Source organism: Mustelus asterias, chromosome 9 (genome assembly GCF_964213995.1).
Source record: "Mustelus asterias chromosome 9, sMusAst1.hap1.1, whole genome shotgun sequence".
NCBI classification, from domain to species: domain Eukaryota; kingdom Metazoa; phylum Chordata; class Chondrichthyes; order Carcharhiniformes; family Triakidae; genus Mustelus; species Mustelus asterias.
Genome location: NC_135809.1, coordinates 15,869,657 through 15,886,236, shown reverse-complemented (window position 1 = coordinate 15,886,236; position 16,580 = coordinate 15,869,657). Strand labels below are relative to the sequence as shown.

At 43.9% G+C, this 16,580-nt stretch overlaps 1 protein-coding gene across 4 annotated transcripts in view; it reads left to right on the top strand.

Annotated features, from left to right (window-relative positions):
• tmem117 (transmembrane protein 117) overlaps positions 1–16,580 on the top strand; it is a 319,128-nt gene that overhangs the window by 238,743 nt on the left and 63,805 nt on the right. For all 4 annotated transcript variants that reach the window (XM_078219733.1, XM_078219734.1, XM_078219736.1 and 1 more), the window contains exon 6: positions 15,164–15,323. In XM_078219733.1, the coding sequence (XP_078075859.1) occupies positions 15,164–15,323 (160 nt within the window). The remainder of the gene's footprint in view (positions 1–15,163; positions 15,324–16,580) is intronic.

Sequence of the window (16,580 nt, the reverse complement as noted above, 5' to 3'; positions counted from 1 at the left end):
CTTCAGTTTCCAAGCCTTTCTTTGGAGCCTTTTCCTGGCAATTTTCCTCCTGCTGGTAGCGTTTCTTTCAGGTCAGAATGCTTCTTTGAATTTTTCCTCAGTCGTCTTGCATTTTTGTTTGTTCCTGAACTTCAGTGAGATTTTTCTCCCCCACAAACTTCTACCATGTAGGGTGTTGGTTACAATTCATTCGGCCTGAGGAAATTTGGCCTGTCCGCTATGACTCTCACCAACTTTTACAGATGCACCATGGAAAGCATTCCTTCTGGTTGTATCACAACTTGGTATGGCTCCTGCTCTGCCCAAGACTGCAAGGGACTACAAAAGGTTGTGAATGCAGCCCAATCCATCACGCAAACCAGCCTCCCATCCATTGACTCTGTCTACACTTCCCGCTGCCTCGGCAAAGCAGCCAGCATAATTAGGGACCCCACGCATCTTGGACATTCTCTCTTCCACCTTCTTCCATCGGGAAAAAGATCCAAAATTTGAGGTCACGTACCAACCGACTCAAGGACAGCTCCTTCCCTGTTGCTGTCAGACTTTTGAATGGACTTACCTTGCATTAAGTTGATCTTTTTCTACATCCTAGCTCTGACTGTAACACTACATTCTGCACTCTCTCGCTTCCTTCTCTGTGAATGGTATGCTTTGTATAGTGCGCAAGAAACAATATTTTTCACTGTATGCTAATACGTGTGACACTAATAAATCAAATCAAAAGTCTTTGTACTCCTAGGTAGGGTAACTGTAATTCATTCTTGATTGTTAGAATGATTTAGAAATATACAGGAAAGAGTGCAAACCAGGAGTTGTCTCCATGCTTCTACGCACAACTCTGTCCAACATAATACTGACTTTGATATGTGGCTCATGTGCCCTTGTACATCACTGTGTGGGTAGTACTGTACTCAATCCTGCATTAATCATAGATATGCCAGACCTTTGATTTGATTTATTATTGTCACATGTATTAGTATACAGTGAAAAGTATTGTTTCTTGCGTGCTCATAGAGAAGGAGAGAGTGTAGAATGCAGTGTTAGAGTCATAGCTAGGGTGTAGAGAAAGATCAACTTAGTGTGAGGTAGGTCCATTCAAATGTCTGATAGCAGCAGGGAAGAAGCTGTTCTTGAGTCAGTTGGTATGACTTTTGTATCTTTTTCTCGATGGAAGAAGGTGGAAGAGAGAATATACTGGGCGTGTGGGGCCCTTAATTATGCTGGCTGCTTTTCCAAGGCAGCGGGAGTGTAGACAGAGTCAATGGATGGGAGGCTGGTTTGTGTGATGACAAGTACCCTCAAAGACAGTTGAATGAGAAAAGGCTGACGCTTTATGTTTCAGAAAGAAGGGAAAATGAATTTACCATGCTAAAATACATATAGAATCATTCACATTGAAGGAGTCTATTCAGCCCATCATGCCTGTGCAGATTCTTAGAAAGAACTATCCAATTAACCCTATTCCCCAGCCGCACATTTTTTTCCTAGCATCTCCAAATTATCTATATTTTTTTCCTATTTTCCTTAATTCTGTGGAGGGAATGAGGTGTAGTTGTGTTGGATTTGTTATAACCATTGCTCTATATGGCCACTTACTCACAGGAAGCTAACCCATGATTGGCTTCTTGGTTTATGTTATTGTATGCCTCGATATTGGGATGTAGAAATACACTCCTGATGTTGAGAGATGTAGATCCACTCGCAGTAGAGACCAGGATCACAGAATTGTTACAGTGCAGGAGACCATTTGGCCCATCGTGTCTTCATTGGCTCTCCAAATGAGCATCATGACTCAGTGCCGCTCCCCTGCCTTTTTCCTGTACCCCTGCACATTGTTTCTACTCAAGTAATCATCTAATGCCTTCTTGTACAATGCCTCGATTGGTCCGCCACACTACCAGGCAGTGCATCCCAGACCAATCCACTCGCTGTGTGACAATTGGCAGAAGTTTACTGCCACGGAATTGGAGTGGGCAAGGGGCGGACTGTGGAAATATCCGTTGACCTCGGGCAGGAATTTCCAGTCTCGCTTGAGCGAAGCCATAAAATCCCACCAAATGTTTTTTCTCACATCACGTTTGCTTCTTTTGGAAATCACTTTAAATCTGTGCCCTCTTGTTTGATTTGTTTTGATTTATTTAGAAATTTGACCTATCATATGTATTGGGATATAGTGAAAAGTATTGTTTCTTGTGCACTAGATAGACAAAGCATACCATTCATTAAGTACATTGGGGAGGGGGGCGGGGGCAGCAGAGGGAGGAAAAGGATTGGTGCAGAATATAGTGTTGCAGGTAGGGTGAAGAGAAAGATCAGTTTAATGCGAGGTAGGTCCATTGAAAAATCTGATGGCAGCAGGGAAGAAGCTGCTATTGAGTACAGTTTGCAAGTGGGATGAGTTTCTCCCTATCTATTCTGCCCAGTCCCCTTCATGATTTTGATCATCACCAGTAATGTTAACCCAAGAGAATATCTAATGGTGATCTGAAATTTGTAACAGACTCCGAACAATCCAACGTTTCTCTGAAGCTGTGCGGTACAAAATGCACAGACTCCTTTGGATGCGGCTCAATTTTCCCTCGCCACCATGAAGAAAGACTGGAGCAATGCTCAGTCTGAGTCTCCATTCTGAGTGTCCACGTGTGACGGTTGTGTGCCGCGAATTGGCCGCATCCTTTCCTTTCACAAAGTCTCCTCATTGAATGCTTCTTCCCTGACTGAGAGTTTAAGCAGCGTGTCTAGTCCTGGACTATTCTACAGTTAGGGATTAAGGGATAGAACATAGAACAGTACAGCACAGTACAGGCCCTTCGGCCCTCGATGTTGTGCCGAGCTTTGTCTGAAACCAAGATCATGCTATCCCACTCCCTATCATCCTGGTGTGATCCATGTGCCTATCCAATAACCGCTTGAAAGTTCCTAAAGTGTCTGACTCCACCATCACAGCAGGCAGTCCATTCCACACCCCAACCACTCTGAGTAAAGAACCTACCTCGGACATCCCTCCTATATCTCCCTCCATGAACCTTATAGTTATGCCCCCTAGTAACAGCTACATCCACCCGAGGAAATAGTCTCTGAACGTCCACTCTATCTATCCCCCTTATCATCTTATAAACCTCTATTAAGTCGCCTCTCATCCTCCTCCGCTCTAAAGAGAAAAGCCCTAGCTCCCTCAACCTTTCCTCATAAGACCTACCCTCCAAACCAGGCAGCATCCTGGTAAATCTCCTTTGCACTCTCTCTCTCACTCAGTCTCTCACTCACTCACAGCCTCTCACTCACTCCCGCACAATGGTTCGGGGATGTACCCGGTTATTAAGCACTCCTGTCGAGAAACATTAGAGTTTCAACATTGGCTTGCTGCTACTTCCAGTATTCTTTGTTAATATAGTTTATCATTCAATTAATTACTGTTAATAATAAACAGTCACCACTTCCTAAAAACTCATCCATCACACAAATATAGCACCATAAGGTACGGTCTGAAATGGTTCTTTAGTTACTCCCGAGAGCGCTTACATTGCGTTTGTAAAGGTTAAATGAGACTTGTGTTTTTCAAGGGAAGTTCTGCATTATTATCCCTGGATTTTATGGATATCATAAGCCTGCTCTTCTGTCCATTGACTTACTTTGGCTTGTATATATTTGGGTGCCTCTTGGGAAATCTAGTTGCAAATACATCTTCCTAGGATCAGGAACAGCAATGGCAACATAATAAAACCTTTAGCGCTAAATGAGCTGAGATGGGTTGCGTGCTTTTTTTTTGCAAACATGAAGCTTGTTTTAATTGAACCACATCCTTGATTAATGCTCAGCTCACTTAAGTATGAAGACATTTATGGATTCAATCATTTTAAGTTACCGAATGCATATCCTGCATGCTGTCTAATGGAATGGAATTAATGCTTGGAATGTCTCCAAAATCGTGCACTGTCTCGAGGGAGGGATTAAATATTTATGATGAGTGTTTGCGGTGAAATTCATGCAGCGGTTCCTACAGCTTGTATTTTCTGTTTTATTTATCTCTTTGTTCCTGACACAGCGTTACCTTGTGGTACGTGGGTTTGTGTGAAATTTTGCGTGACTGATGGGGACAAAATGACGCTTGGTAATACACAGACTTCCTCCAAAGACTTTAAAACCTAATTGTATTTGTCAGGGGAAAAAAATGTAACGGGACTAATATTTAAAATCCCAGAAGTGTATGCAGAGTGCAAATAGTCAGATTCAGCAATAAATATATCAGCCAATAACTCAAAACCTGAACCTACATTCTTGCTCATATGTCACACAGCAAAGCTCAGACTTTGGTTCCGGTAGCAAAGCAAAGCCCCCGTGCATCACTGGGTCTTGGCGTTATGGCCGGGATTTTACCGTCCCGCCTGCCATGGGAATCGGAGCGGGCGAGGGGCGGACTATGGGAAGATCTGTTGACCTTGGGCGGGATCTTACTGATTTGATATGATTTATTATTGTCACATGTATTAGTATACAGTGAAAAGTATTGTTTCTTGCGCGCTATACAGACAGCATACCGTTCATAGGGAAGGAGAGTGCAGAATGTAGTGTTAGAGTCATAGCTAGGGTTTCGGGATGAGCGAGGCCATAAAACCCCACCCTACGATTCCACTGTGCTATCATGGGCTGATCCTGGGCTTTTACAGAAATGCAGTTGACCCTTTGGACAGAATGTTAAAATTTGGACCTGCAGGAGAGGGCAGTGGCTGGTCCAAAACTGGAGAGAGTGTGGAGTGGATTTTGCCATCACTCTTTAACTCCATCATAGTGTTAGTATGCTACCTCGAGAGTTCCTGACCAATTGAAGCAGGCGAATGGCCTGTCGATGCCTGAATTGAGTGGGTTGTCTTCTGAGCTTAAGCTGGGCTTGTTTCCACTGGAGTTTAGAAGAGCGAGGGGTTACTTGACTGAAGTCTATAAGACCCTGAATGTTATTGGCAAGGTGGGGATTGCAAGGATGTTTCCTCTTGTGGATGAGCTCACATTGAGGAGGGACTGTTTTAAAATGATAAGACAGAGATGAAGAGAAATCTTTTCTCTGAGGATTGTGCGACTCCTGACCTCCAAGGGCGGTGGAAATAGGGTCATTGGATATTTTTAAGGCAGAGGTAGATGGGCGAGGGAATTGGGGGTTATTGGGCATAGATGAGAATGTGGAACTTGAAACACAAGCAGACCAGCCATGATCTTAATGAATGGTGGAGCAGACTCGAGGGGCCGAATGGCCTACTTCTGCTCCTGTTTCATATGTTCTCATATATGTGGTCACTACCAAAGTTTCCTCTAAGCTCCTTGCGTGTGTGGCCAAGCAGAGGATACTGCATTCGAGGCCACACAGTAGTTATTGTCTTTAAGATACTGTATATTTGTGTGCACCCAAACAGAATGAAAGGCATTGTGCCCCGTGATACATTCTATTCAATAGCTGAGCCACACACAAGATCGGAAGGGGCCCTGTTTCGGTTATTATACTGTGGCTGACTCCAGCTCCCTTTCACTAGCACACCATTTCCTTCTATTTTTCAGTTTTAAAAAGCACTTCATGATATTTGATGACAGTGAAATGTGAGCAAGAATTGAATGTTAAAGTAAGTTCAACTTAGCCCACGTTATTATAAATTTACCCTGATGGAAACATTAGCAAAGCCTTATCGATTTTTGTCCACGCCTGGGGATGGTTTTCACAGGGTGCTATGTTCCCTACCCCACAACTAAAGCACTGCCCATGAAAAAGCTGCTGCCTTGCTGGGGTATTAATTGGCTCAGGGAGAGACTTCCACCCCTACCTGGGGAGGTGAGTTCAGTTCTGAAGTCCCAGCAGTGCCAGGTTCAAGTGGTGGTCATTGCTGGAACTACGGCCAATCCCTGAGGAGAGGCAGTTATGGTGGCCTTACTGAAGGCAGGTCCCGGTATACTGGATGGTCCTGCCTGACAGGACACAGCAAGGGGGTTGAGGGAGCCAATGTGCTGGGTTTGAGAGGCCAAGGGGTAAAGTTAAAGGGAGGTAGAGCCAGGGAGTGTCTCCAATGAGCACAGGAGACCATCAGTGGAAGCTCTCTCTCCCCTTTACCCCATACCAGACCACATAGCTAATAATGCCAGGTTGCTTGCTTGGCGTGGGCCTCCCCCTGCCACAGCAGGGCAGATTAAGGCACTTACGTGGCCATTAATTGCCTACTTAAAGGTCTCAGTATGTTCAAGAGCAGACATCTCTACCTTCCCCTCTTCCCCACTCCCCGTAAAATGGGAGACAGATCGGGGACGGAAGGGAAGGCAGCGAGCAAGCCACGTGCTGCATTTTAAAAGCTCCCCTTGCCATCAAACATGTCAGCAGGGGAGCATAAAATCCAGCTCCAGAATTTGTGTAAATGTCACAATGTCTCTTGGAACCGCTGAGGATTAATTGCCTCTTTCTCTCACTTTGCTGGAATAATAATGTGTAATGTGAACAGTGCAAAATGCCAATATTTCTTTCTAATAAATATTAAACAGTAATATAATTGATACTTGGCTACCTTTTACTATGTTAAACTTGAGAACAAAATTATAAATATGTTTTTAAATGTTGAAGATGATTAAATTGAAACCATTTCAATTTCCTAACTTGTTATTTGAATAAAATGCACACAGCTGGACTCCATTGCAACCTTTTGATGCGCAATGTGAATTAATTTTTGAGCAATCTTCACCAGGAAACTTGTCTAGTAACTAGAACTTCCACCTAGAATCCATGATAATTCAATTTGATATCACTCTCCTCGTTTGTGGATTCGCAACACTGGGTGGCACAGTGGTTAGCACTGCTGCCTCACAGCACCAAAGAACAAAGAAAATTACAGAACAGGAACAGGCCCTTTGGCCCTCTAAGCCTGCACCGACCATGCTGCCCTTCTGAACTAAAACCCCCGACCCTCCCGGGGACTATATCCCTCTATTCCCATCCCATTCATGTATTTGTCAAGATGCTCCTTAAAAGTCACTTTTGTACCTGCTTCCACTACCTCCCCTGGCAGCGAGTTCCAGGCACCCACCACCCTCTGTGTAAAAATACTTGCCTCGTACATCTCCTTTAAACCTTACCCCTCGCACCTTAAACCTATGCCCCCTAGTAATTGACTCTTCCACTCTGGGGGGGGAAAAAACTTCTGACTATCCAAAAGTTCGATTCCTGGCTTGGGTCACTTTCTGTGCAGAGGCTGCACGTTCTCCCCGCGTCTGCATGGGTTTCCTCCGGGTGCTCCGGTTTCCTCCCACAGTCCAAAAGACGTGCTGGTTAGGTGCATTGGCCATGCTAAATTCTCCCTCAGTGTACCCGAACAGGCGCCGGAGTGTGGCGACTAGGGGATTTTCACAGTAACTTCACTGCAGTGTTAATGTAAGCCTACTTGTGACACTAATGAATAAACTTAGACATCTTTATTGTACAGCAATGACCACAATCCCACCCAGGTCTTATCCCCATAACCCCACGCATTTACTCTGCTAATCCCCCTGACACTACGGGGCAATTTAACATGGCCAACCAACCTAATCCGCACATTTTTGGACTGTGGGAGGAAACTAGAGCACCTGGAGGAAACCCATGCAGACACGGGGAGAACATGCAAACTCAACACATTCACCCAAGGCTGGAATTGAACCCAGGTCCCTGGCGCTGTGAGGCAGCAGTGCTAACCACTGTGCCACCACTGAACGTTGATGAACGCAGATTGCATTTTATATTTTATGCAAGTAGAATTTTTGTTGTGTTTGCCGCTTGAAAAATAAGCTTTTTATCTGGAGGGTTTTGAACTTTTGTGCATTAAAATAAAATGGTGTGATCATAATGATGAAAGAAGACTTATTATTTGAACCATGAGTGAAAATTATTTTATTGCCAGTCAGCAAATGTCATGCCCCAAATGACTTACAGAAAAAAATATTTTTAACGGATTTCTTTTTGTGATGTTCTTTCTATTCCATCCAATGACCTCCTGCAATTTTCTCTGGAAAAGGCTGATCAGGCCTGTGAATGTCTATAAACTTCAGTCGACAATATATTTTGAGAACTCGAAGAGTAACAGACAATTCAGCAAGGTGCAATTGTTTACTTAATGGTAAACTTAAAATTGACTTGAACGTAATATTATCCGAGTTAAAGGGTGAAATCTTCTGGTTCCATGGAACCAGCCTCAAAGCTGGGATCAGGAGGAAGTTCAGCTTTCCTGGCATTGGGTCAACAATTTGATGTCCTTCTGGCTTATGCCATCTTCCTGAAGGTAGGTCATCACTGACAGAGGCTATCTGCCCATCAGCAGAGGGCAATCCATTTGAATAATGAACTGTCCATTAGAATCATAGAATCCCTACAGTCCAGAAGGAGGCCATTCAGCCCATCGAGTTTGCAACCAGCCACAATCCCACCCAGGCCCTATCCCCATAACCCCACATATTTACCGTGCTAATCCCTTGACACTAGGGTCAAGTTAGCATGGTCAATCAACCTAACCTGCACATCTTTGGACACGTTAGTGGACTCATTGGCGACTCTGTGGAGGACAGGCTGTCTAAGTACCAAACCTGGCAAGGTCTCCTATCCTTACTCCTCCACCACCCACCCCTTACTCCCCTCTGCACTAGAGCTGTATTGATTAGCTGCAGCTAGAAACCATCCTGTGGAGGGGCTTGGAGATATGGTTAAAGTTTATTTCTTAAGAATTCTAACCTCTTCAGGTGACACCTCAAGATGGCGATGCCCTCGTTGCCCCCATCCTGCGGCGCCTAGCTTTGCCAGTGCAGTAGCCGATCTTTTCAGGGCTGCAGGCAGGCCACTTGATTGGACTAATAGTCTCAGGAACCTGTTGGCCATCCTTAATTGTATAGTGGACCTGGAGGTGGGCAATGAAGTGGCCGCCTCCCAGGAGATCATTCTGGCAGGTGCGTCGTTAGCAAGTGGAGGGCAGGCACCTGTTATTAGAGGCACCTGTCTCTCGATTATTTTAATATGGAACAAGACTCCACCTTAGTTACTAATCAATTACTCAGGGACATAGGTTTAAGGTAAAAGGGGGAAAGTTTAAAAGAGATATGAGAGGCAAGTTTTTTTACACAGAGGGTGGTAGGTGCCTGGAATGTGCTGCCAGAGGAGGTGGTAGAAGCAGATACAATAGCAACGTTTAAGAGGCATCTTGACAAATCCATGAATAGGCAGGGAATAGTGGGATATGGATCACAGAGAGACAAAAGGTCTTTAGTTTGTGTCAGCACAGACTTGGTGGGCCGAAGGGCCTGTTCCTGTGCTGTACTGTTCTTTGTACTTTGTCATTATTTGAGGTCCAGGCAACATCCTTATAATATTGCAGAGGCACGTGCTAATGAAGCCTTATATCAACCGAATGCTTAGACCAATGATGAACTAGCGGTTTTACAAACTGGTTTTCACCGTTTCTTGGACTTGAGGCCATGTAAACAAAATGTGCAAGAATTGGGAACGGAGCCTTTTTAAACGTTAAGCCACACCACTATTTCGAAAGTAAAACTATGAGATACTCAGAACAAGATCTAATCTGTATGGATCTATATGTATGAAGTAAAGACCTTGAGGCTGGATGAAGAGTGAGAGTCAGGAAGTTGGATTTGGGGAGCTCTGATGGTGTTGAAGAAGCTCTCTGTTTTGCAGCAAGCATAAGAATTTCTGGTTGGAAGTTTTTTTTTCAACTATGGGTGTCACTTTTATCTTTTTTAACCATTTGAGAATTCACAGCCACCTGTATCTCTAATGTATGCATGCAAATCAATCGAGATGGGCTGGAAACTTGACCTGAAAACTCTAATCAGGAAAAATTGACTTTCTTTAGAATTTCCTTTTGACATCTTTGTGGGTGGCACAGTGGTTAACACTGCTGCCTCACAGCGCCAGGGACCCAGCTTTGATTCCCGGCTTGGGTCATTGTCTGTGCAGAGTCTGCACGTTCTCCCCATGTCTGTGCGGGTTTCTTCCGGGTGCTCCAGTTTCCTCCCACAGTCTGAAAGACATGCTGGTTAGGTGCATTGGCCATGCTAAATTCTCCCTCAGTGTACCCGAACAGGCGCCGGAGTATGGCGACTGGGGGATTTTCACAGCAACTTCATTGCAGTCTTAATGTAAGCCTACTTGTGACACTAATAAACAAACTTTAAACAATAGGATCCGGCAGATGAAAAGAAGATTACTTTCTGACAACTTGTAGTGTTTCCTGCACTGATTGCCATGCTTGGAAAGGTAATTTGATTCAATTTGATTTATTATTGAGTGTTAATGTAAGCCACTTGTGACACTAATAAATAAATCTAAACTTTTGAAAGCGGAGTTACCTGAGGCAGAGAGGTACAATTCTATGTGCAGTGACATTGGACATTAGCACTTCAATTTTCTTTTACTGATACTGTTGTGACAAACTGGTTAGCTGAGGGAGGACCTTTTTCAGCCTTTTGTTGAATTTGCGATTTATTTGCGTGCAAAAACTGCTGCTTTCTTTCTCCCTGGATTATGATGTTTTTTAGTAAATTGTAAACAAGATAGGGTTGTTGATTCGAAGACATTCTCTTCCCACACATTGACTTGCCCATTGAATTATATCTTCCATCACTAACTTGATGATAAAAGGTGGTTTCTCCTTCAGATAGTTTACTTTACAATTTCAAAGTGTTTTCTAATTACTTTCATCCCACCTTGTTGTAAGGGAACAGTCAATACCAAGTGTAGTCTTCAGGGGAAATTGAGGTTCAAGAGCCCAGGATTATTGGACTAGATTTACGATTCTAGTGTTCTTTTGGCTGGCTTCCCATCATCCATCTGCATAAATTTGTTCTTATCCAAAATTCTGCAACTTGTATCTTAATGCGCACCTAGTCCTAATCTTCCATTATCCCCGCACTCGCTCACCTACCTGGCTCCTCTGGCAATGTCTCAGTTTTAAAATTCTCCTCCTTGTTTTCAAACTCAACTAGTCACCCACCTCGCGTCCTCACTTTTCTCTATCTTTATCACTTCCTCCAGCTTATGAATCAGAGAATCCCTACAGTGGCAGAAGGAAGCCATTTGGCCCATTGGGTCTGCACCAACTCTCCATCAGAGTAGCCTACCCAGGTCCTATCCCCGTAACCCCAGGTACTTACCCTGCTAATCTACGAATTTTGGGACACTGGCTGTGCTAAGTTGTCCTTTACTCAACCTAAACCACAGATATTTGGACTGTGGGAGGAAACCGGAGCACCCAGAGGAAACCAGACATGGTGAGAATGTGCAAACTCCACACAGACGGTCACCCAAGGTCAGAATCGAACCCATGTCCCTGGCGCTGTGAGGCAGCAATGCTAACCACTGTGCCACCGTGCCACCCTATGAGCATCCGAGATCTCGGTGCTCCTCCACTTCTGGCATCCTGTGCATCTCAAATTTTAATCACTGCACCATTGGCGATTATACTTTCATCTGCCTTGCCTCTAATATCTGGCAGCCCCTCCCTAAATCCCTCTTCCTCCCTACTTCTCTCTCCTTTAAGATGCATCTTAAAGCCAGGTTTTTGGTCAACTTCCTTTTGTGGTTCAGGAGTCTTTTTACTGGCAACACTCATATGACTTTAAAATGGAGGCTGAATTCTGTGGGCAGGTGTTTATATAATGCCTTTAACATTCAGTTAAGCTGTCCCAAGGTGCCCCACAAGAGTAAAATACTGCGGATGCTGGAATCTGAATCAAAAACAAAAAATGTTGGAAAATCTCAACAGGTCTGACAGCATCTGTGGAGAGAGAATGGAGCCAACATTTTGAGTGCAGAACTAGGGGTCGTAGTTTGAGGATAAGGGGTGAACCTTTTAGAACTGAGGTGAGGAGAAATTTCTTCATCCAGAGGGTGGTGAATGTATGGAATTCACTAACACAGAATGTAGTTGAGGTCAAAATGTTGTCTGATTTCAAGAAGAAATTAGATACAGCTCATGGGGCTAAAGTGACCAAGGGATATGGGGGGAAGGGGAGATCAGGATATTGAATTCAATGATCAGCCATGATTAAAATGAATGGCAGAGCAGGCTTGAAGGGCTGAATGGCCTACTCGTGCTTCTAGTTTCTATATTTCTCTATCTTCAGCTCTGACAAAGGGTCATTCTGACTAAAACATTGGCTCTATTCTCTCTCTCTCTCCACAGATGCTGATAGACCTGCTGAGTTTTTCCAGCATTTTCTGTTTTTGTTTCAGATTCCAGCATCTGCAGTATTTTGCTTTACTTTTGTGAGGCACATTGGGCAGTTTGCTATGCTAACGGCATTATATGAACACTTGCAAACTGAATTCAGCCTCCATTTTAAAGTCATACGGTCCGACCCTCATTAAGTGGAATGGCACAGTGATTTGGGAAACAGAAGACATAACTGGGTGACCACAAAGCAGATCGGAGGATATAATTAAAGTGCGATCATTTTACATAGGCAGTTTCTGATATACAGAGGTTATAGAAAATTACCCAGGGAAAATGTTGACACACAGATGTGATAACAAGTATTGATATATTGAGGAGAAAAAAGATGAACACCAAGAATGAGAACAATTCATTATTTCAGTATTGCTGCAAAAAGAGCTTCTTGTTTTGCATCCATCAGGACCGACGCAAGAATGCCAAATTTCAAAGAGAGCAACAATTTATACTGCATGCGAAAAGGCTACTGATTGGTTCACAAGTCAACTTTGGTCGAGGTGTTGCCATGGCACCAGAGCACCATGGCACCATGCTTTTGTTTAATTTATAAAAGGTGCAATGTCTGGACATGTCCTTTAGACTGAAGAGGACAGGTCACTGCCTATGAGTATATGTAGCCTTTAGCAAGCATAAGTAAACCACATTATGAGGCCGACTGATAATCTTAAATTGGCTGTTCTTGTAATTCTTAGCACACTCAAGAGAAGCCTGTGCTATCCAATTGTGGTATCACATCTAATGTTAAGCATTCTAGTCCAGGAAAGGAACATATGGAACTAGGGGACACAGTTTACACATGGATTAGGAGCAGGAGTAGGCCACTTGGCCCCTCGAGCCTGCTCCACCATTCAATAAGATCACGGCTGATCTGATTGTAGCTTCCAGCCTATCCCCTCGATAATCTTTCACCCCTCCCCCCACCTTGTTGATGAAGAAAAATAAGGGGTCTTCCATTTAAAATGGAGAGAAAGATTATTTTTTCTTCCAGAGGGTCCTTAATAAGTGGGATTCTTTTCCTAGGAGAGGAAAAAGAGACGTGCCGTTGAAGCTTTCTGTTTTGCACCCTTTAGGACAGATACAAGAATGGAGCACACCAGGATGATAGGGAGTGGGATAGCTTGATCTTGGTTTCAGATAAAGCTCGGCACAACATCGTGGGCTGAAGGGCCTGTTCTGTGCTGTACTGTTCTATGTTCTAATGCTAAATATCAAAGACAGTAACAATTTGTACTGCATGCGTGTAGGGTCATTAACAACCTTATTCTCCTCCTCCTAAGATAAATTGCAAACACTTCAACAGGCATTGCACTGCAAAATTGATTTAAATGACTTGAACTTGGTGATCCTTCCAGGTTGCCACTAGCAACATAATGACATAATCTGCAAATTTATTAAATACATCACAGATAACTTGCTTGCTGGAAGAAGCAAATTCAACTCTAACCCATTAATTCCCAGTACCACAAGTGGGTAGTACATTTATTTTGTACGGGGTGGAAGGACCATGTGGCCGTACCTGCTCCCTCACACAACGAGTGACACGAACAGAAAGGATCCCCCACTCAGACATGACACTGGCTGATAGCAGCTGAGGGCAGAGTCAGTGACTGCTCCCTCTGCTGAGGTTCTTCCTGAAAGTTCTCACTCTGGGAGGACGCAGCTTGGGTGAGATGCCAGTGAAGTACTTGTTCTCCTTTTCTACGAATTGCAACCTTCGGGAAAGGAAGGTTAATGAAGGACAAACTGGAAGAGGAAAGTACTGCTATTCCTCAACATGTGGAGACAGTACTTTGCTTTGCCATTTTGATTTGATTTATTATTGTCACATGTATTGGGATTCAGTGAAAAGTATTGTTTCTTCTGCGCTATATAGACAAAGCATTGAGTACATAGGGGAGAAGGAAAGGAGAGGGTGCAGAATGTAGTCATGGCTAGGGTGTAGAGAAAGATCAACTTAATGTAAGATAAGTCCAGTCAAAAGTCTGATGGCAACGGGGAAGAAGCTGTTCTTTAGTTGGTTGGTACCTGTTTTCAGACTCTTGTATCTTTTTCCCGATGGAAGAAGGTGGCAAAGAATATGTCCAGGGTGCATGGGGTCCTTGATTGTGCTGGCTGCTTTTCTGAGGCAGTGGATGGGAGGCTGGTTTGCGTGATGGTCTGGGCTATGTTCTCAACTCTTCGTCGTTTCTTATGCTCTTGGACAGAGCAGGAGCTATACCAAGCTGTGATACATCCAGAAAGGATGCTTTCTATGGTACATCTGTAAAATTGATGAGAGTCAGAACGGACATGCCGAATTTCCTTCGCCTCCTGAGAAATTAGAGGCATTGGGCTTGACCCTGGAGATTTTGAGGTCTCAAGTTCAACCCTCAACTTGTGTGGCTAATCACAGATGTGACAACGGGGGCGGGGGGGGGGGGGGCAGGGGGCAGGGGGCAGGCATTCCAAGGATGAGTGAGGAGAACAAAAAGCAAATAGGGTTCACATTTCTGACTCTGATTGTGGCATTGGTACCTGTGAGAATTAATAAACAGCATAGTGGTCAAGATGCATACATTACACACTGTCTCATTTCTCCTGGGCTTGGGGGATTTTTAAGCACATAATAGGATGTCCATTCAGAAGAAAATGGATGTTTTGTTTACTTCAGCCAACAACAGGTTAACAGAAAATCTCTCATCAAATATTATAGATGAGTTGATGGTGGCCGATCACCCAAAGGATACCCAGAAATGTAAAGACGAGGTTAAAATGCCTATCTACTTGAAGAAAAAAGTAGATCTCTGTTTCTATAAATAATTACTTGCATTTGTGAAAAGTAACAATGGAATCTTTTCCTTTGAGAATCACCACATAGCTTTTGTACCACATCCCTTGTTTGTTTCCCTCCCAGTGAACATGTATTATTTATTCTCTTCTGCTCACAGGTCTGTGTTGATCACCCTGACAAGTGTTGTCGTTGTCGTCATCACCACTGACTGGATCAGTTGGGACAAGCTGAACCGAGGCTTTCTGCCAAGTGACGAGGTCTCCAGAGCCTTCCTGGCCTCTTTCATCCTGGTTTTTGACCTCCTTATCGTCATGCAGGTATAGGCGCTTGACTTGTTAACTCTTCAGAAACTAAAAAGTGTTGTACTATTTAAAACTCTGTTGCTAAGCACCGTGAGGGGTGTAGTCCTTCCTGAAGTTGGATAACATCGTTCTCTTTTATAATGCTCCTTAAACTCTACCTCTTTTGACTAAACCTTTAGTCATCTATCCTAACATCATCGTCTTTGATGCGGCATTAATTTTAGTCGGATTGCCCTATCGTAAAGTGTCTTAGGATAATTTACTGTGTCAAAGGTTCGATTAAAAAGGCAGGTTCGTATTGTGATGCACGTTGAAATCTGGTGAACAAACGATTGCCTCACTCTCGACACCAGCACTTGTCTGAATTAATCCGTCAACTAAACAACACCATTTCTGAGTACAATTTATAACGGAGTGGTGGGCAACCTGCAACCTCGGGGCCACATGCGGCCCATCTGGGTTCTGAGTGTGGCCTACGAGACATTTTGTTGCCCGTTGTCCAGGCACAACGTTGCCACATTCCACTGATTTCCATCTGTCATTTTTTCCTACTGGTATGATTGAAGTGATTCGCACGTAAAGTAAGGGCAAGTTTTTTAAAAATCCATTCACATGGCAGGAGCGTCACTGGCTGGCCAGCATTTATTGCCCATCCCTATTTGTCCTTGAGAATGTGGTGATGAGCTGCCTTCTTGAGCGATTGGTACAACTGAGTGCCTTGGTAGGCCATTTCTGAAGGCAGTTGAGAGTCAATCACATTGCTGTGGCGCTGGAGTCACATGTAGGCCAGACCAGGTAAAGACGGCCGATTTCCTTCCCTAAAGGACCCCAATGAACCAGATGGGATTTTCCGACAATCGACAATGGTTTCATGGTCATCTGTAGTTTCTCAATTCCAGATATTTTCTATTGAATTCAAATTCCACAGTCTGCCATGGTGGGATTCGAACCCGGGTCCCCAGAACTTAAGCTGAGTTTCTGGATTACTAGTTGATGCGCGATTAATTCACTTGGGAGGCTGGATCGTACCCGGGAAATAAAGGCTTTTATTAGCAACAAGAATAGAGCATACTGCTTAACAATACAAAAACACAGAGACCACTCCATCTGACGAAGGAGCATTGCTCCGAAAGCTTATGGTATTTGCTACCAAATAAACCTGTTGGACTTTAACCTGGTGTTGTGAGACTTCTTACTAACAATACAAACCCAGACTAAAGGGTCACTAGGAAGTGCAGTGACCTTTATACTCCTATAGGAAGACGGAGCCAA